General features: G+C 39.1%; 1 protein-coding gene across 1 annotated transcript in view; it reads right to left on the bottom strand.

The window, feature by feature from the left end:
- LOC124790142 (COP9 signalosome complex subunit 3) overlaps positions 1 to 22,452 on the bottom strand; it is a 124,951-nt gene that overhangs the window by 52,877 nt on the left and 49,622 nt on the right. Inside the window, exons 2-3 of the mRNA XM_047257728.1 lie at positions 17,969 to 18,223; positions 3,053 to 3,270 (exon numbers count right to left, since the gene is read on the bottom strand). Of these exons, the coding sequence (XP_047113684.1) occupies positions 3,053 to 3,270; positions 17,969 to 18,223 (473 nt within the window). The remainder of the gene's footprint in view (positions 1 to 3,052; positions 3,271 to 17,968; positions 18,224 to 22,452) is intronic.

Here is a 22,452-nt window from a genome sequence, read left to right as displayed (position 1 = left end):
AGCCAGGATGCTGTGTGCTAGAGCAACGGTACCACCACAGCTTTATGACCTTCCAGGAATACACAAAGAGAAGATGGAGTTTCACTGCATCTGATAGTGAACAATATAAATTCATCAACATATGGCATAGCCAAGCAACTGGCACAGTTACTAAAACCTCTCATGGGTCACAGTCCATACCATATCAAAAACTCAACAGAGGCTGCAGAAGTGCTTCTAACAGTATGCCTGGAAAAGAGTGATCTAGTCAGTTTAAACATCACATCTCTCTTCATACAGGTAATATGCGAAGATTTCATGGTATCACTAGAGTCACACTGACAGCAACATGGTGAAACTGTTTCCACATAACTCACTGATACCCCCACCACCCACTTCCAATGTGGTCGAAGGTTCTATAAAGACTGATGGAGTCACCAGGAGATTCTCTCTAGCACCCGCATCACTAACCTGCATATAGAACACTTCAAGGAAACAGCTCTCAAAACCACATTCCTTATATCAAAGGCATTCTACAGATATGTGGATGACACATTTGTGGTTTGGCCCCATGATTAAAGATACCTGGAAGAATACCTGTGATAGCTTAACACCATACATGACAATGTTACGTACCCCACAGAAACTGAAGAAAATGGATGCCTACCGCTCCCAGACATTCTGATAAAGGAGAATTCTGATGCACATTCCTTCTACAGGAATGTACAATGCAAATGTGTGCTCACCACTTCGTATACAGAGTATGTGAGATATGAGAGAAAAAGAGAGACAGAGTACTGAGTTGTTAAAACATCAGCAGGAAACCTCTCACAAGAAAGGCTACTCCGAGACACAAATAAGATGTGTTCTCCAGCCAGAAGAAGAAGAAGAAGAAAGAAAGAAACCAATTCAGAAAAAGAAACCAAATGCCAGGCATTCCTCCCATATGCAGGGCTGCTCTCTGCAAAGATAGCCAGAATAATGGAGGAGCACAACATAGAAACCATTTTCTACTCAGTGGTTAAAATTACAAACATGCTTGGGTCAGTCAAACACCAACTAGGGCTTGGGCATCCAGTATCTATAGGACTGGTTGCAAGTGTGGGATGCAATACATTAGTCTGAAGCAGTGATGCATCTCACAGAGCTGTTCAGATGTGTGAAGAACATTCACCTCAACCAAACCAACAAGTCTGTAGTGGCAGAGCAAAGCATCAGTGAAAGGCATATGTTTGTTATTGAACAGACAGAGGTGCTGAACCATGCCAGTGGGTTCTGAGATTCAGTCATCAAAGAGGCTGTGGAATTTAAAGAGTATATTTCAAGCTTACCTACAGGGACAACAGTTTCCAACTAAACTCTGCTTTCGATGTGATGTTAGCAAAAATACAGGGTGTACATAAAGTCCGGGAACACTTTCAATTATTTATTGCACACGAACCAAACATTGTACAGATATCATACATATGTCACTTTGAAGAGAAACCCTGAAAGTTTTTTTCATGTATACCACTACAGCGTAGTTTGGTAATTTGCGGATAGTCAGTGCTACTTACAAACATGGCGAGTTCAGGTGCGGAGCGAGCTTTCTGTGTGTTGGCGTTCGCCAAAAACAAGTATGCTACAGCTGTTCAACGGATGTTTAGAACAAAGTACAGTAAGAAGCCACCAACAAGTAAGGCCATTTACCACTGGCACAACAAATTCGTCACTACAGGTTGCTTGTGCCCGGCAAAGAGAAGCCGATGTCCCAGTGTGAGTGAAGTGAATGTGGAGTGTGTACGAGAGACATTCATAAGGAGACCACAGAAATTGGTGTGTCATGCAACCCGTGGACTTGAAATGGCTCCAATGACAGCGTGGAAAGTCCTGTGACATTTTCATTGTGAAGTTGGTGGGTACCTGAACACGAAGCTGGCGCATCAATGGATCGGCCGGGCTACAGAAGGGGACAGCTGTTTCATGAAATGGCCTCCATGATCACCAGATCTCACTCCATGTGACTCTTTTCTGTGGGGACACATTAATGATCTGGTGTATGTACTGCCTCTACCATGTGATGTAACAGAGCTCTGAGAGAGAATATGGGAAGCAACTGCCACAGTTGACCATGCCCTGCTGCAACAGGTATGGCAAGAATTCGATTACCATACTGACGTCTGCCGGGTCACTCATGGTTCGCATATTGAATGTTTGTAAAAAAAAAGTTTCAGAGTTTCTCTTCAAACTGCAATATGTGTGAGATCTGTACAATGTTTAGTTCTTGTGTAATAAATAATTGAAATGTTCTCGGACCTTATGTACATCCTGTATGTCAGGAACACACTTATGTGAAAGCGGTGGCAACAGCAGGCGGAATAGACAGGCAGCACCAGGACTCATCACCTGGACACCCCATCCAGCCTATGAGGAGGAGACAGGGCACCACTAGCTGTGACATAACTCCTGGAGGAACACGATTGGCCCAACTGTTGGGACCTTGGTAGAGGAATCTGCAGTCCAGCAGCTATAAAGGATCAGATAAGACATAAACCTGATATTTTGCCTGAAAATGCAAGTAGGAAACTCATCAAAACACTGCAACAAGATGACACCACCACTCAGCTAATAAACTGAGAAGATTTCATCAACCTGGGGCATTAGTGATAGATGCCTTAGGTTCAGGCTATCAGTTTTTAATGCTGGCCATTTCACTTCTGATAGATATTTTTGTGACACAGATGCATCACCTCTGGCCTTTTGTGCTGTTTCTTGGATCTTTTAACAACATGTAGTTTTATAATCTTGTTTTATAACTGTTATTAATTAACACATTATTTTTTATTTAGCTGTACGAATTTTATTTAAATTGCTAATCCAATGCAATCTTTACTTCCCAGTTTCACATCTCCCTATGTGTATTGTCTCGGGGTATTATACTTTTCGTAATTCATGTCTTACTTTTGCTGACTCGCATCTTGAGTGATAATGATTTCACAATGTTACAAATGAATGATTAGCCAAATGCAATATAGAACAAATTAATCAGTGTGGTTAAAATTACACAGAAGGTGGTTTTAGTTATATGACTTACCTCACGACTAATGTTGGTGATATCTGTGTTAAGGAACTCTAATGCTGGTTTAAAACACTTGGCAAGAAGACACAACTGACAAAGATCAGCATGTACTGAAGTCAGCTGTGAATCAAACAATTGTATTTTTCTTATAGCACGCCTCATCAGATCTATACCACGAAGAGCCATTTTTCGTTCTGCAAGACTATGTGTGATCTGATGACACAGCTCAGCATCTGCAAGATACATAAACTGTATGTTTCACTATGTTGACATTACTGCATCACAATGAATAACTTCACTTCAATAAAATATGTTTGCAGTTCCAGATCAACTAACATATTCATTAGAGCATGAAAGTTATATACAAGAAACAATCAATTTTAAAAATAAAGTGTATTTTTTATGTTTACAAATTTTTTCAAGTGTGTTTCACCCAATATATGCTTTGCTGTTTGTAACAGATAATTCTGCCCCTCAGCCACCTCTCATTTGCATTCACACAATGCATTTCTGAATGATAATGGTCTGTTCAGTGCATTTTTCTTAGTCTCATATAAGGTTCCAAAATGATATTTTAGTAAAACTAATTTGGGTATTGGAAAAAAAGAGAAAAGTATTAGGTCTAGGTCTGCCCATCAGGTTTTGTAAAATGTGAGGTTTGCTACATGCAAGAAAACAAACATACAGTGACACATGCATGGTTCAATCTCTAGGACCAGCAATATAAGTTTCAGGGTACCCTAATTCTTGTGTCAAGTAAATCTTCTCTTATGTTAAATGTTATAAATGATGTGGCAAAATTTTTTTCCTGCCTGCTAATGAAACACTACTTAACTTGCTTTTCTGTTGATGCCCAATGCACATTATAACCAGATAAATTACAATGGAATAAAACAAGGAAAAATCATTTCCTCTTCAATACACTGCTTTCAGCCTGCCTTTCATAATGATCACTGAACTACCAGGTGTACCGGTATGAAATGAGTGTTAAGATACAAATGTGTCCATAGGGAACATTTGTTGTGAACGAGCCTTAATTTTTTTTGTTTTGTTTGGTTGGTATGACATCTGTCAAAGATATTTAGTATACATCAAGTCATGGAACAAACAACATCATATGTTTTCATTGTGTTAACAATGTCAAATTTTGTACCAGAAAGTGATGATTTGCGGAAAGCATTAATTTTTTGTTTTCATTTGAGATAAAGGGCTGCAGAGTCGCATCGAATGCTTGTTGAGGCATGTGGTGATCATGCTCTATCAGAAGCAACATGCAAAAGATGGTTTCAACGGTTCAGAAATAATGATTTTGATGTAAGAAATGAAGAACATGGAAGACCACCAAAAAAGTTCAAAGATGCTGAATTGCAAGCAATATTTGATGAAGATGATACTTTGAGTCATAAGCAAATGGCAACAATGCTAAATTTTGCACAACAAACAATTTCTGACCATTTGAAAGCTATGGGAAAGATCCAAAAGTGTGGGAAATGGGTGCCACATGAATTGAATGAAAGACAGATGGAAAACTGAAAAACCATTTGTCAAATTTTGTGACAAAGACATGAAAGAAAATCAATTTTGCATCAAACTGTTATTGGCGATGAAAAATGGATTTATTTTAAGAATCATAAATGGGAAAAATCATGGGTTAATCTGGGACAACCATCAACATCGACTGCAAAACCATATCGATTCGGCAAGAAGACAATGCTCTGTGTTTTGTGGGATCAGAAAGGTGTGGTGTATCATGAGCTTTTAAAACGCGGTGAAACTGTGAATACTAATCACTACAGACAACAAATGATCAATTTGAACTATGCATTGATCGAGAAAAGACCAGAATGGGCCAGAAGACATGGCAAAGTAATTTTTTTACACAACAATGCACCTGCACACAAAGCAAAACTGGTTCAGGATACAACACTTGGCTGGGAGCTGCTACCTCACCCGCTGTATTCACCAGACTTGGCCCCTTCTGACTACCATTTGTTTTCATCAATGGGACACGCATTGGCTGAGGAACACTTCGATTCCTACGAAGAAGTCGAAAATTGGGTGTCTGATTGGTTTTCTTCAAAAGATGAACATTTATATAGGTGTGGTGTCCACAAATTGCCAGAAAGGTGGTCAAAATGTATAGAAAGCAATGGTCAGTATTTTAAATAAAATGTTTTTACTTTTCAATTCAAAATTAGTGTTTAATTTTCACAAAAAAATGCTCATTTCATACCGGTACACCTGGTATAATGCTGTGACTGTACTTTATGCCTGTCTGAATTTCACACCTGAAACAATTTTCATCACTGAAAAATACTCAGTGTGCAAAGAACAGGCAGTGTAATATGATTCCAGATCATAACAGTATATGAAAAAATTAGGTTAATATAGAAACCATCAATAGTGTCATATGGAATAAAATAAGCAAAAAGGTCTTTGTCATATGGTAACTCTGATTTTAGTAGCTCCTTTGGGGTCATTTTCTAATTTATTGATGGTAGTGGTTCTCCTCCTTCCTCTCTCTCTCTCTCTCTCTCTCTCTCTCTCTCTGTTTGTTACACTATTCATATACTAAATTAACACTAAGTCTAACATCTGTTTATTATAATTATCTACATTTATTTAAATCTTTGACTTCATGTATACTATGGAGAGGGACCAAACGAGCCAAATCAACCTGTATTCTGCCCAAGTTGACAATAGAAGTTTCCTGTACTATTTCCATTACTAATAGAAAAATATCAAGAAAAAATATGAAATATTTTCCAGAAAACAGATATTAAACAGAGACACAAACAAAAAAATTTAAGTTAGATATGGTATTCATCCAATTCTGTCTTTTCTTTACACAAAAACACATTTCAAAACAATTATGGTTTCAGTCTTGGGGAATTGGTGTGTGTGTGTGTGTGTGTGTGTGTGTGTGTGTGTGTGTGTGTGTGTGTGTGTATTATTGTTATGAAGAGTGTGTAATATTACTAGTTACCACAACTGTTACCAAACTTTCCAAAATACACTTTCATAATAAGGCTTACAAGATTTAGGATTTAAAATTTTGAAGATTAATTCAGAAAATTTCAGCAATTTGCTTAAATGTTCCATTTTATATGAAATTGTTCATGTTATACTGTCATAGAATAAAAATTTGGGAATTGTTATATAGTGGTCTCTTTGCCTTTTTCGTGGTTGACATATTATGATGTTAGTACATAATTTGTACCAAAACACTTGTCAATGGTACTTATATTACATAATACAGCTTTTCTGAATTTACCTTGTAGTTTTAGTTACCTGTAGCAAGAAGGTAATTAAATATGTAGCAAATATAGACCTCACACTATACTACAGATCAATTTGTTACCGCAAATTTTATTTTGTATTCACATATATTGGCTTCGACAAATCACAACCAAACTGCAGAATATATTTTGTGCTTGGCTCTTAAGTATTTGGATAAAGAGTCATTTTAAAACTGCCAAGAGCTGCTGTTAAAATAGTTCTTTATTTACTACCAGTTTTGATCTTCTGATCATCTTCGTATATGATAAACTTATCTCATACAACAGCCTAGAAGGCAAAATTTATGCTGTGGAATCGGATAAAATTAAAGCTATCCTGCATCTCTGACACCTACATTAAAATTGTTAAAACAGGTAACCAAACTGTGTATCAGGTTTAGCTTTTTTGTGTGGAGACACACTAGATACAGTCAGGTTTCCACCTTTTTGTTTGGAGATGTTCTATATACTGCCAGCACATAGAATGTGTCCACGCAGAAAAATGGAACCTGTTTGACAGTATACTTAGATTGATTTACTGTGTTAGTAGAAACACAGTAAAATGTGGCCACGTAGGTTATTATAAATAATTTTGTGATACATGAAGTTGATTAGAAGGTCAAAATTGATAATAAATACAGAATTATTTTAATAGCAGGTACTGGTAGTTTTAAGTAAGTGATCTAGATGACAACAATGGGGGAAAGTATGCAATGAACAGTTCTCATATTTCAGTGTATTACTGTGGCTGCGATGAACAATAACTGTTAATACTGCCTACACAAGTAGCAGCATGGTGTCTCAAGTGACTACTTCAACTATTTCACCCACTGCACAATGTTTTACAGGATATAATCTGTGAGTTAACCCCTGTCTGATTCAGCTTCAACATAAGAATCTTTCCAGTCTTCTGCTTTGCTATCAGAATCTGTTTCAGCTAGTCGTCATCCCTCACCTTCTGCTGCAGTCCAGCCACAAACATTTCATTTCTCATTAAGGCACCACAAGACAATGGTGTAAGGACACCATCATTGCTGCATTCAGTGTGTGTGAGATAAATAACTGGCTATCTATCTACATGAATGGTCACTGCCTTATTTAGCTACCCACCAACTCTACAACCACATAGTTGAAAATTCTGTCCACCATAATAAAGTTGATGTCAAAACTGCTTCAGTACCAATTCTGTACGAGTATTCTCCCCTTTTCAGCACCAGCTCTTCTGAAATGCAGAAATGGAAACAATCCATCCAGAACAACCTACATTTCTGCATTTCCTTTGGCTTAAACCTCAATCAACCCTTTTCCAGTTTTTACCATTCTCCTTCTACTCGTGTCTTCTTTATTTCTATTCCTCCCTTATCCCAACACTGTACTCTCCTTTCCCAATCCCACCCCTCACAGAACTTTGCACATGATAATGAATGTGTTATTGCTCTCAACAACTGGGCTGAAAATGAAAATCTGTACCTGGTTTATTATGCCAAGGAATTGAGAACTTTCAGATCAGCCGCTTGGTGAAGAGATTACATCCGGATCTCTGCTTTATGTCCTAGGACTGCAGAGGGCCTACACCTGATTTCCCACACAGCCAACAGTCCCAATAGCGAGATGTGTACTACGACTCAGATGGAACTTCTGCAGGACCGATTGGCAGAGTTTTGCCGATCACCTAGATAAATATATCTGTTTTATTCCACCAGAACGTAAAACTACCCTCGATTTGTAGGGATGTTCTTACTGCCACTAAGAAGTTTATCCCTCATGGATACAAAAATGAATATATAGCAGAGAGGAATGAACACTGCCAACAACTTTATAAAGAATATAGCAAAACTGGCAACAGCAATATTGCAGATGACCTCCTCCAAAGTACTGACACTGCTAGAGGAGTATGATGCTGTGAGACGATACAAAATGTAAATTTCAAACATTAGGGTTCAAAAGCATAGAGCCTTCTGTGTAAGCTTGGCAGAGCCTCAAATAAACCCGATCATAAGCTTGGTATTTCAGGTAACCAAATTGCTAACAATATAGTTGAAACATCTAGGTCGTCTTGGGAGAAATAACACATTTCCAAAATAAAACGACAAATCACCTCTCTAAAAGCTCACTGCTCAAACGAATCCAATTTCTCTTCACTATTTAAACTGATTGAATTGGATGAGGCCTTGAAACAAATTAGACACAGTAAAGCACCTGGTCTGGAATTTCCGATAAACAAGGGTAATGGATGAAAAAAAAAAAAATGGCTGGTCCACTTCTTCTCCAATATCCTAGATAATTTATCACTGCCCAACAAGCTAAAGAGAACAAAAATAGTGGCAATTTTGAAAACCGGTAAACCAGCTGACCACCCTCAAAGTTTCAGATCAATTTCCATTTTGACCTATACTTATGAACTCTTGGACAGGATCATTTACAACAGAATTAGCGGCTTCATTCTGGAACACATCCCACCTGAACAAGCAAGTTTCAGGCCCTAGAGAAGTTGCTGTGACCAGGTACTGGCCCAACAACTTTCACAGAGGCTAGTTTGCAAGACAATGTGAAGACATCTGCTGTGTTTGTAGACCTAACTGTGGCACAAAATGCTGTCTGGAGAGAAGGGATGATACACAAATTACTAAAAACAATCAGATGCTGAAAAACTGTAACTCTCATTAACACGATGATAAACAATGGGTATTTCCATGTTTACTTGGAAAAAAATGTGAGCAAGGAGAGGAAATTAATTAATGATCTACCACAGGGCTCCGTCTTAGCCCTCCGTATTACTCTACCTATATATTTCCGATCTGCCCAATACCAGCTCAACAAAATTCTGTTACTTGGATGATACTGCTCTTGCTTGTTGAAATATAGATCTTGGACAAGTGGAGACAATTCTCACAGATCTAGCTGTTATGAGTGCCTATTTTAGAAAGTGGCAAATTAAACCCAATAAAAGTACAACTGAAGTATGTACATTCCATCTGAACAAGAAACAAGCTAACATGGAACTCGGAGTGAAACTTAATGAAAACACTCAAGGCCATAACAAGTACCCTAAGTACCTAGTACCATTGATTGCACCCTTTCACATACAAAACATCTTCAAAATACTGCTGTCAAGATAGAACTCAGAAAAATACTATTCAAAAATTATGTGGAAAGACAAGGGGAGCTTCAGCAGACACCTTGCACACATCCACTGCACTGGTCTTCTCACCAGCTGAGTACTGTGCCCTGATGTGGCTAAACAGCCGCCAAACTGACTTGACTGATCTCCAGCTAAACCATACTATGTGATTAATAGCTGGGACAATCCGACCAACAGCCATTTATTGGCTTCCTTTGCTGAACAACATCTACCTGCCCGCAATCCACAGAAGTGAGACCTCGTTTAGTTAGTATTGCAAGCTACTGGAGAACCTGGAATTACCCATAAAGGAAGACATAACAAGTCTACAACAAAATAGACTCCATTCAGGAAATCCGCCATTACAGCAAGCAGAACAGCTATGCCAGTAATATTGAGGTGAGAGACCTATGGGATCAGAGCTGTAAACCTATTGCAAATCCTGAAGAGCATGAGTAGTTCCAAAAGTATAACTGTGATACTGCTGGCACAGAGATGGCCAGGAAACTATGGGTCAAATAGAACACAGCTCACACAGGGCATGGTTGACGCGCACACTCTCTTTACAAATAAGGGTGCTACAGTGTCTCCGGTTTGTGATTGTGGGGCTCCGAACCAGATAACAAAGCATATTTGAGATAAATACCCCTTGCATTACTATCAAGGGAGTTGGAACAACCTCATGAACACTGACAATAAAGCTCTTATATGGATTAGGAACTTAGATACTGACATGTAGTTAGTTTTGTATGCTGTTGTCTTTCTGTATTCTTGTCGTATACATATACTAACGCTATATACCCGTATTTTTACACTGCAAGTGAGCCATACAAATCTGCTGTCCCCCTGCACCCTTTCTCCGCTTTCAATTCTTTCCAATCACATCTGATCTACATGTCTCCTCCCCCACCCCCTCCCACTACCATGCTGCATCAACCCCTTCATTTTCCCCATATTCATCCACCCACATCAGTATGTATAAACAGTCAATGTGTCATAGATCCAAACAGTGTTTTTCTCATTATATATTGTGGCAAATGTGATTAAAAGTCAATAAGGGAATGGAGCAGGAATGTGGCACTGGTGAGCTCCCCATGGCACAGGCGAGGAGGGGGGGGGGGCGGGGGGGCATGGCTTTAGGGATGAAAGTGGGTGTAGGACAGGGGCTTCAGGTGATTGAAGTCTGGAGGATTGTGAGATCAGATGAGGTATATAAATCAGAGCAGCTCAAACTGGGTGGAAGGAAGCGAGCGCCTCAAGACACAGCTTGTCAAGCAAGCACTGAAATTAAACATGTTGTGTGAGTAATGTGGAATGCCACTGTATGGCCAACTCTGCTCATGGCCACAGGCTGACAGTGGCTACTCATTTAAGTGACAGGTGGCTCTTTTGTGTTTACATAAGCAGGATGGGTGGTTAGACATCACTCACTTGGCAAGGAATTAGGAGTAGGCGCAACACAACAATGAACCAGGATATATTGTAGATGGAGCGGGATGCAGGTATCACTTCAGGAGGGTTGTGGGCAAGATGTTCCTCATTTGCTGGCACAATGCTGAGTGCTTGAGGCCCTGGCATTAGATGTGACTGAGTTGTTCCAGTATGGGATGATAATGGGTAATGACAGAGGTGTAGATATAGACGTCACATTGTTCATGGGGTAGTTGGAGAACTGAGGGCTTATATGGGTATGGTGCAGAAGATCTGTCTGCAGACTGTATAGTGAATGATGCCTTGTATTTGGGAACTTACAACATAGACTGCCAACAACTGAAATTTCAGAGAATAAATAATGAGCTGCCAGTAAACAATAGTTCAAAGGTGAGAGCAGAATTTGAAAGACATCAAGGATAGAAGGGGATGTATGATCAGTCTGAAAAAGGGGTAGTAAAAAGATGAAAGCTGAGAAAAAAAATGAATGAAAAATGGAAAAAAGGAAGGAAGTGGAGAAGGATGGATAAAAAATAAAAATAATGGAAGAGGAAAGTGTTTTACAAGATGCCTAGATGAATGTCATCAACTACCCACTTTCTCGTTCTGTGATTTAAGTTGACATGCTGAACACACATTTGATGGGAAAAAAGGTCTCATGACTGCGGGAACAGAAACATCTTGTGCTTTGAAAATGCCCAATCATAAATATGTAACATTGCCAGGAACTGCGTGACATAAAGGAACAAATATATCACTCTCTAAGACTGACAAATTATTTATTTCCATGATTAATGCGCATCTGGATTTTTGTGTTTGAGGTTAGATTGAGTATGTCAGATGGCAAGTTGTGGGGTGCAGATCAAAAATATCTTGTCACAGTTGCTGCCCATACAGCAAGAAAAGCATGTCTACAACAGCTACAGAGTAATAGGAGCCTGCAAGGAACAAAATGGCACTTTCTCTTGAGTGAAATCTGTAACAGGAAAGAATCTAGATCACCTGTATGCTAACACTCATTCCAGATTAACATATTCATGTATTAACTCAAATAACATGTATCTTTTGTTTGTTTTTGTTTTGTAAAGTTGGGCAAAGTGTGTGTGGGAATACTTCCATATCACCTAACCATTTATAGAGGAGTGACAGCCACACTTCAATGGCTTTGAGTGACAAATAATTTGCCACAGTCAGGAGAGATTCTACCTTAATATAAATTCCTTGTTCTGATTGCCAGCAGTCTATTACAAAGAACATTGAAAGCTGAATTCTTTACACAAAGCAGACACACTGAAGAGTGACAAATATGAAAATGAATCTAAGGGACAATATTCAAATTGAAATTACAAGAATATAGAGTATTTATAATCCTACAGGGCGTCATAATAAGAGAAATCCGAACAAATGGCAACAACTTCTGTAAAAACAGTTGGTGTTGTAGCATTGCAAGTTGTTCCGAGCGAATAGTTGTTTTTGGATAGCTTGCTGCATATAACTTTGGGGGCTGACATCTAGTGGCCTAACTGAGAGACAAATGAGCATTTGTCACTGGTGGGAAAGCTATTCAAGGTCCCTTACTGGACGTGTGCATTCACCACCTGTAAGAACCTAAATAAATGATATTAAATCATTTTCAAAATTGGTAAACTACCTTTTACTACTCATGAGAAGATTGTATAAAAATTTCAACATTTTAACTATCATAGTTTTGAAGATAAAAAAATTACTAAAAAGTAAAAAATAGACACTTAAGGAACTAAATTCAGTTAGGAAATATGATAGTTTATCTTTTGGTATAATTGGAAAACATAAACCAAACTCTCAGCGTGCAGAATTAATTAATTGAGATTTTCATATTAAAACTTTAATTTTTCGTTTTTGTGTCTAATATGATTGTGGGAGTAAATGTGAGTGTGTATGTCAGACATTCGTTTCATTTTAATGTTGCATTATATACTGTCTTAAGTAACCTGCAAGAGTTACACAAGCCCGTCGTGGGAAAATGATCCTAGGGGATTTACTCACTTTGCTGATGACGTATGTCTAGGTGTGATTGCTACTGTAACAGAGCAGCCAGAAAGTCAGCTGGAGTAAAATCTGTATCCAAAGAATATTTCCAGAATTACTGTCTTTTCATTTTTGTTTATTAAACATTACTTTAATATTAGTGTTTGAGATATTGGTGACCTAAGTCGACAGCAGTTGCTGTTGAGGACTGCTTGGCGAAATTTCAGAGATTTTGACTAAATCTGATGGACAGATATTAGTGTGTGAAATATTGGCCTTCATAGTATCCGTGTGACATGTTTCAGTATTCAACCACTGAGTATTTTTGATGAGCAGTTTCTTTTTCAGAAATCCACAAGAAGGACCAAATGTAATAACTCAAATTAGTGGTGAAATTACTGACTGTGAAATGTTGTTTAATTCAGGTTGGGTTTGGACAGGTTTCTGGCTGTTGTGTGTGTGAAATGTGTGTATGAGTTGTGAACTGGAAGAAAATAGCCAATAGTTTATCAAGGAAAAAATAAACATTTTTGTGTGGTAATTTCGGACATTATTTTCCACAAGCCAACTCATTTTCTTACTATCCGATTAAAGTGAACGACAGTTTTTCTACAGAACTTTCTTTCATAACTAGAGTTGCACGACCTCAGTAATTGTAGATACTAGATGGTGTTTTTCATCAATGCTGCTTTTACATCACCTTGTAAGTATCTACATTGCCGAGTGAAGGGACATCGAGCAGACGCCATTGCAGCCCATACAGTGACAACGATGTAACGAGAAAAAAAGAAAAAACAAACCCTGCCTGGCTGCTGTGTCTATTGAGAGGTGTTTTGAACTGTACGATGCACACACAGCACTGTGAGTGTTAAAAGTTTTATAAATCTAAATTGACTGATAGTGGTAGCATCATTAGTAGTCCCTGTTCCCTCTCCTAACAATATCCCTGGTGGAAAGAAAGAGGAGGTGAGGGGTCGGGGAACACAACATCGTCACAAAAAGAGACACATACTTGAAAGTTGCATACAGAACACAGACCTGTCTGACAAATATGCTGCTGCTGCTGCTGCTGCTGCTGCAACGACAACAACAACAACAACAACAACAACAATGCATTGCTGAGCTGAGGAGTCTCTTACAGCATCAATGAAAACTGTAACACACAAGCATTTGACCTGTGACACTGAAAATCAGTATTTTAATTTTAAAGAGGCATTCTAGTCCTGAAACTAGTTCATCAAAAGATACCTATCATCTTTATCATCATCAACAACAACAAATGTAAGACACTTAGATGTTCAGTTAATTTTATGGCAACTACATACAGAACACTACTGTAACCTATATCAGAGTATTGTCCAGTATTTGGATGCCTTATGAAGAAGACGTGACTGCAGTTGTAAAGGGAAGGCGTAAACACATTGCTAGGATCACACTAGGTCCACATAGCTCAAACAAAAGAGCAATAGATACATTCAAAGAACTGAATGGGAATCAGTGAAAGAAAGGTGAATGTCGTTTCTGTGAAATCTTATTGCATAACTAAAGACATCTCATATAACCTTGTAGGCCATGCAACAATTTTACAGCATCTACTACGTATCATATGTAGGGATGAAGACAATAATGTAACAGGGATTAGGGCCTATATGAAGTGACATATAGTCATTCTCATCCACTCCCACTGCATATGTGAAAGGAACATGAAAAGGTAGAGATAATACTAATAAGTGACAAAGTACCCTTTGCCATTCACTATACAGTGGTTTCTAGAGGAGTATGTACATAGATGCTGACTGAAGCTTTAAAATAATTTTTCTATAATATGATAGGGGAGGTAGTTCAGTTGTTGAGCATAATTCGCACATCTCGGCTGCTTATTCTCTTAGTACATATAGAATGCACCGAAATGCAATGGAACCTCCAGGCTGGAATATCAATGGTATTAGGAAAATGACAGCTTGCTACTCATCCTAAAGATGACAAGTTACAGACAGGCACAACAAAGACTGTTACAAATTTAGCTTTCGGCCAAAGCCTTATGCAGAAAAGAAAAAACACACACAACTGTTATGTCCAGCAGCTCAGACTGGAATTCAACTTTACACTGAGTGGCAATCTGAAGTGGGGCAGGGAAGGGGATGGGGTAGCAGGGTATGGGTCGGGGGAGGGAGGAGCACTGCCAGGCAGTGTGTGGAGGGCAGCACACAATGAGTGTGACCACTGTTGTTATGACTCATAGTGACTTCTTGGCAGAAAGCTTCTGCCAATTGTCTGACTCTTCCACCTATAAACTCTGCCGGAGGGATCCCATCCCTGAAGTCCAACACAATCTCTAGTCCCTTCTTGAAGCCTTGGGCCATTCCCAGAATCTCTCCCCTGAATCCATTTCCCCCTCATCCATTTCCCTGCACACCCACCTTCTACATGTTTCCCAAAATCCACAAATGCAACAATCCTGGATGCCACATTGTAGCTTGTTATCACGTCCGCCCCGGTAGCTGAGTGGTCAGCGTGACAGACTGTCAATCCTAAGGGCCCGGGTTCGATTCCCGGCTGGGTCGGAAATTTTCTCCGCTCAGGGACTGGGTGTTGTGTTGTCCTAATCATCTTCATTTCATCCTCATCGACGCGCAGGTCGCCGAAGTGGCGTCAAATCGAAAGACCTGCACCAGGCGAACGGTCTACCCGACGGGAGGCCCTAGCCACACGACATTTCCATTTATATGGCCACTGAAAGGATTTCAGCCCTCACTGACTAACACCTCCAACCAATGGCCTGAAATTTGGCCTCCCACATCAAAGCTGCCAACCTCTTCCTTCAGCGGCTTTCCACCATCCCCACCCTTTACCACCTAGATCTCTACTCATCATTATTGACACCACTTCCCTATACACCAACATCCCTTATGCCCATAATCTTGCTGCTATTGAACACTATCTTCCCCAATGTCCTTCAGACTGCAAACCCACAACCTCATTCCTCATACACCTTACTAACTTCATCCTACCACACAACTACTTCTCCTTTGAAGGAAAGGTATACAAACAAATCTGTGACCTGTATACCGGCCATCTAGAGAAAACCCGGAGTTACCACTGAAACACATCCTTTGCTACTGTAATCTTCCCAGCATCAATCTCTGTTAATCCACTGTCCCCACACCCTCCACCCAAGAGTTTCCCCTTCCTCTGTCCTGTCACCTCCTCCCAATCCACCTATTCCTGGCATTCTCATCTGCACCTTATCGGCTCCAGTACACATGTATCACAAGCCCAGCCCACACACCCGTCAACCCTCCCTTCCAAATTCCTAATGAGCAAACCCGCTGCCTATGTCCAAATCACTAGCTACCTGTCCCGATCACCACTCCTCTTCCTTCCTCATGACACTCACTCGCTCACTCACTCTCTCTCTCTCTCTCTCTCTCTCTCTCTCTCTCTCTCTCTCTCTCTCTCTCCAGCCCATCCAATAAAACCTCCACCCCACCATAGCCCCCTTTGAAATATAATCTTGGCATCGTGTGCCTGTTGGCATGATGTAGGGGCACAGGTGTGTGTGTGTGTGTGTGTGTGTGTGTGTGTGTGTGTGTGTGTGTGTGTGTGTGTGTGCGCGCGCGCGCGCGTTACTCTAGCTCAGCAAATGATTTGTTATGAAAGCTATCAAGTTTTCTCTCTCTTCTGTGTGTGCTTGTTGGCAGTTCAATGCTTCAGCTATTTAACTAGTGGTCTCCTTTACTTCTGAATTATTTACCTTCTACCACAACTTTCCTACATATTTACAACAATAACTAATTAATTCTACAGCACAACATTAAATACCAATTCATTACCACCTGTAAATCACAAAGTACAGCATTATTAGCTTTACAACTGCAACAAATCCTCATGTGAATGTCATTAAAAGGTGATGTTTCAATTTCTTGTGACTACCATGACCATAATGACCATAACAACATTATACAGGTTTAAAATAATACAAACTGAAAATTCAAAACCAACAGTAACCTTATAGTGACAATCATGTGAACTAATTATTTACAGTTCAGTATATTAAACTTTTTTTAATGATGTTATTTTGCTGTTTGAGGCTGCTTTTTTATTGAAATAAACACTATTTCTCTTAGAACTAGCTAATCCCCTTGGCTATTATCAAGCAACACTGCACGAGAATTACATCATCAAGTGCTTCCATTTTGTCAGCACAGCATGATCCACAGAGAATTATGGAAAGATCAATATTTAATGGCATCCCATGTTCCCATCAAATAGTGTAATATCGTATAATCACTGATGTGAGGTTCTACATCTAGAACGAAAAACTGCAACCCCTATGGGAGTTTAGTCCCCTACCAAGCACATACATCTCATTAAAATTGGTCAGCCTAGGTCTTAAGGATAACAATACACCTGCAAACTAAAAATCTTGACTGTCCCCTCCCTATACATATACAAGCTAATGATATTTTTACACAACAAACCAGAATTGTTCATTAGAATCCAATTTGATCATCCATACAGTACAAGGAATAAAGATAATTTTATGCTTCTTGCCCATAGACTGAAATTATATGCTCAATCCCCACAATATATGGGCTTGAAAGTCTACAACAAACTTAAAGGCAAAAACATTCTAAACATGGAACTAGGGGTACTAAAAAAGAAGTTACATGAAATTCTTATACACAAATGTTATTACTCAGTAGAAGAGTTCATGGAAGATGAACTGATAATTTGAGCAGAATCCAACCCCAAATTAGCATTATATTGTGGAAAAGAAAGACAAATTGTCCATTATCAAGAAAGATATTTACCTATGCTGGAAAATAAGAAAATATAGATACTGCTACACAGACTAAATATAGTTTTAAAAATTAATATTAGATTCTAGTTTGTAATTTTTGACGTGTCTCCTGTACCATAATCACATTATTTGTAAGTGTATGTTATAAGACACACCCAATTCACAATGCACAATGGTCAATAACTTAAAATAAAAAACAGTCTCATGCAGTAAATGACTTTTCAGGAAACACAATGAGACAGTGGATTCAGGCATAAAAAATGCTATTAAAATATGCTTGATGTACTCACAGGTATCTGGTGCAAAACGAACTTGTTCACCATTACAGCCTGTTATAAATTCTTGAGCTTGGGCAAATAATAATTCATGATGATCACTTGATACACTAGAAATTGGAGCACTAAACTTTACACAGAGGACAGCAAGAACACCTAATGAATGTTGTTGCAGGTCTAAAGTCTCAAGGACATTGTCCAAATGCTGACCATTCTTCATTAAAACTTCTGTTGACTTGTTGAGTAGATCACATAATTCTCTGAAGCTACCTGTTAACAAGGAAAAATATTCAATTAAAAACTGACATAACAGGCTATGCAGACTGCCACTGACTGGAAATACTGTGACAGTTAACAAATAAAGTTTTCTCATAGTGAAAATTTAGATACCTGCCACTACAGATTGCAAAACAAATCTACTGTGAAATGAAATGATCATCTTGCTTTCTATAGGCCAACAAAGAAGCATGACAACGAACTATTGTATTTGGAGTGGGTTTTGACATTTTCCCAGTAGTTGTGCATACTCTGGCTGTCTTGTTCCTTCCTTTCCTTTGACCAATGGGCGCCTGTCTTCTTTCCTGTTGATTTGTCTTAGAATCTCAGTTGCTTAACAACTCTCTTGACAGATTTCTGGACTTCTAAGTCTCTTTCTGTATCTTCTAAGTCTCTTTCTGTATCTTCTAAGTCTCTTTCTGTATCTTCTAAGTCTCTTTCTGTATATTCCAGTTCCTATGCAACTTTTATCATTTCTATCAACCACACTGAATTGATCTTTCTTGTTTGCCAGTAGTTATGAAACTGACTGATCAACCTGCTAGGAAACATCCTGTTGAGATGTCCACTACAGACTAGACTTTCTTTCTAGCTACATCTGTATTTTTTTCACAGTGTCTGTAGAAGCCCTACTTTTGTTGGCTTTTATATTCATTATCTTGCTGTACTGGCCCCAGTATTTTCCCGTCATCTTTCTCGGTTGGATTTCAAGTTTGTCTGTGAGAACTTTCCTCTTGAGTACTAAATACTCTGTAGTATATACATCTTCAGGGTGGGTGACTGGTAGTGTGCTTCATGTCTTCGTTACAGGACAGACCCTTTTTTGTTATTGGTTCTCTTGATCAGCTGGCATGTCAGTTCCTGCTTGTTAATTCTTTTGGAAAGATTGGATTCCAGCCATTCTCCCAGATATCTGAACCTGTTGGTTTACTTGATTTCTCTCTGCTCCAGAGGTAATGTGTAAGGAGAATCACTGTGTTTGTGATGTATTGTGTTTTTTCAAGCAACACATCTGGCCATATGTCTGCTTCTTGTTGTCTGAGAATCTTGAACCGATTCACTGAAGTTTCTATTGAATTGGATTTAAGTGCCAGAACATCAACAAATTCCAAGGAATCAACACTAAACCCATTGCACTTGTGCCCCAAGAGAGATACCACCAGGTAGACCCTGTCTAGGTAACTCTTTTTGTTACTCTCCTTTTATCTATTCTGGTGCACAATTAAAGAGGAGAAGAAAAGGGAGAGAATATATCTTCCAGTCTGACACCTGTCTTGATTAAATGAAACGTTATTCTTATACCTTTGTAAGTACACAAAAAAAGGACACACCACAAAGGAATTATCTGAATGGGACAGAAACTGATAGATGTGATGTACATCTACAGACAAACAAGCCATTATAGTTTCACAAAGATTGGGCGATTCTAGTGAACGAGCTTCACAAATTGAGCAAATCGATAATGTGTTGGTCCACCTCTGGCCCTCATGCAAGCTTGGGCTTGGTACTGATTGATAGAGCTGTTGAATGTCCTCCTTATGGATACCGTGCCAAAGTCTGTACAATTGGCACGTTAGATTATCAAAATACTGAGATGGTTGCAGGGACCTGTGCATAACGCTCCAAATGTTCTTAATTGGAGAGAGATCCGGCTAACTTGCTGGCCGAGATAGGGATTGGAAAGCACAAAAAGTGCTAGAAACTCTCACCATACGCGAGTGGGTATTATCTTGCTGAAATGTACGCCCATGATGGCTTGCCATGAAGGGCAACAAAATGGGGCATAGAATATCATCAACACACTGCTGTGCTGTAACAGTGCTGTAGATGACAACCAAAAGGGTCCTGCTATGAAAGGAAATAGCACTCCAGATCATTATTCCTGGTTGTCAAACTGTATGGTAGGCAACAGTCAGGTTGGTATCCCACCAATGTCCAGGGCATCTCCAGAAAAGTCTTCATCCTTGAAACTCATCGACTGGAGTACAATTGTCTTTAAACTGAGCCCCATTAACCAGCGAAGACGTGTCTGTAGATGTCCTGGAAAGCAGTGGGATACCACCCTGACTGTCAACCGTCGTATAAGACTGACAACCTGGAGTGATGGTCTAGGGTGCCATTTCTTTTCATAGCAGTACTCCTTTGGTTGTCATCTGTGACATCCCTACAGCACAGCAGTACATCGACGATATTCTACACCACATTTTGTTGTCCTCCATGGCGAGCCATCCTGGGCTTACATTTCAATGATGCCCGCCTGCACACAGTCATAGTTTCTACTGTTTGTCTTTGTGTTTGCCAAACCCTACCTTGGCCAGCAAGGTTGATGGGTCTCTCCTCAACTGAAAAAGTTTGAAGCATTATGGGCAGGACCCTAAAAGGAGCTCGGTATTCTGATAATCTAAAATTCCAGTTGGACAAAATTTGGCACAATATCCCTTAGGAAGACTTCTAACAACTCTGTCAATCAATGGCAGCTAAAGCTTGTATGAGGGCCTGAGGTGGACCAACGTGTTATTGACTTGCTCAATTTGTGAAGCTATTTCTCTTGAATAAATTATCCAACTTTTCTGAAATTATAATCATTTGTTTATATGTATACGGACCTCACACCTACCGATTTAGGTTCTATTTGGATAATTCCTTCATGGTGTGTCATATTATGGTCTTAAGAGTGTATATCAGCAATTATTTGTAACATGTAATTATCATCGAAAATGATAACAGAGATAGTAATAATCAATCACACAGTATATGAGACTGCAGCAAGAAATTTTCTCTCATTATATCTAGTAAATTAAAAGTTAATTAAAAGTTAAATAAAAGCCAAAACTGTATATGCAATAGATGTATGGAAAGTACTTTGACAAGATACAACTGTGATTAGCTCAGTCGAATGATCAAAAAAGACAGTTGTGCTCCACAGGAACCACAAAGAGAACACCTGCATAAATAAAAATTTATGATACATAACTGAAAACATAAAATTAATGCTTTAATTACGAAAATAGTACATAATATACTGAAAAATTACATGAACTACTCTCAACAGCGAAACATTTCTGTTGTCAGACAGTTCAGAACCTGAACCTACAAAGAATTTTAAAACATATTTCAAACTGGAAGATCAATCTGGGCTGATTTTTAAGGAGTTGGCACTCCTGGGAGTGATAAACGATTCGATAACCTGGATGGTTAGGTGAATTGTAGTTGCATAATTAAACGGCTGTTGGTGGTGTTGAAACCACAAAGGTATGATCCTGGATTCTGTCAGAAGATTGTCAAAGGGACTTGTATGAAATGTGCCTTTGACTAGTCTTCTCCCATAAGGATGAACTGGGTGTAACAGACAAAAATCCAATAATGCTGCTGAACCACGTATAGTCTAACTGCAACAAGAGCAGCGCCTGATAGAGGTGTTGATGCTGTACACAGTACCCCAATAGGTGTGATATGAAAGGAGAGAGCATTAAGTTTCTGTATGCAACTTGTTTTACATTGATGGATATTTGAAACCATGCCAGTTTACTGTGGAAAAAACTAAAATTGCTCCTCCTGGAATTATATTGGCAGACTGACAAAGGGTCATCACACATTTTAAGATCAGGTATAGAGGAAGAACAGGCAGGTCTGGAGCTCTTTCAACTCACTTCCTAGTGTTGGGTCACGAAATCATAGGATTTCAGGTAAAGGGTTTCCCACAAAGCACTCTTCTGCCAGGACATGGGGATCGAGGTCCCTTGTGTTGGCGAAGTGGGAATCAATTAGGAAGCTGGCTTCACATCAGAAAAGGGGCTACAGTCACAGTGTGTTGAGGGTTCAGTAGTATCCTGAGCAGGTAATTAGGATTTTTTGATAGCAGTTACAAAACTAGTCATCAGGTTGACAGGGTGAAGGCATTTCTTCACTACAATATCAAACAAATATGACACCTCACAAATCTTGAGTGTAATCATCTCATAAGGATGTCATTTTTTGGAACATTATTTTGATTTATATATATTTTTTTGTTATATTAGATTTACTTTCATTCCAATTGATCCATAGTGAGGAGGTCCGTCAGGATGTAGAACATGTCAGAAAAACAATATCTATTTGTGGATACTCCACGAGCCCCAAATCAGCAAATACAGATGCTGCAACTTCTTCATTCCAACTTCTTCCAGCACCTCGTCAGCAAAATGGCATTGGCAAAATTAAAAATAAATTAGAAACAAACTGCT

This window comes from Schistocerca piceifrons, chromosome 3 (assembly GCF_021461385.2).
Source record: "Schistocerca piceifrons isolate TAMUIC-IGC-003096 chromosome 3, iqSchPice1.1, whole genome shotgun sequence".
NCBI lineage: Eukaryota > Metazoa > Arthropoda > Insecta > Orthoptera > Acrididae > Schistocerca > Schistocerca piceifrons.
Note: the sequence above shows the minus strand (reverse complement) of the source record. Positions and strands in the feature narration are given on the sequence as shown.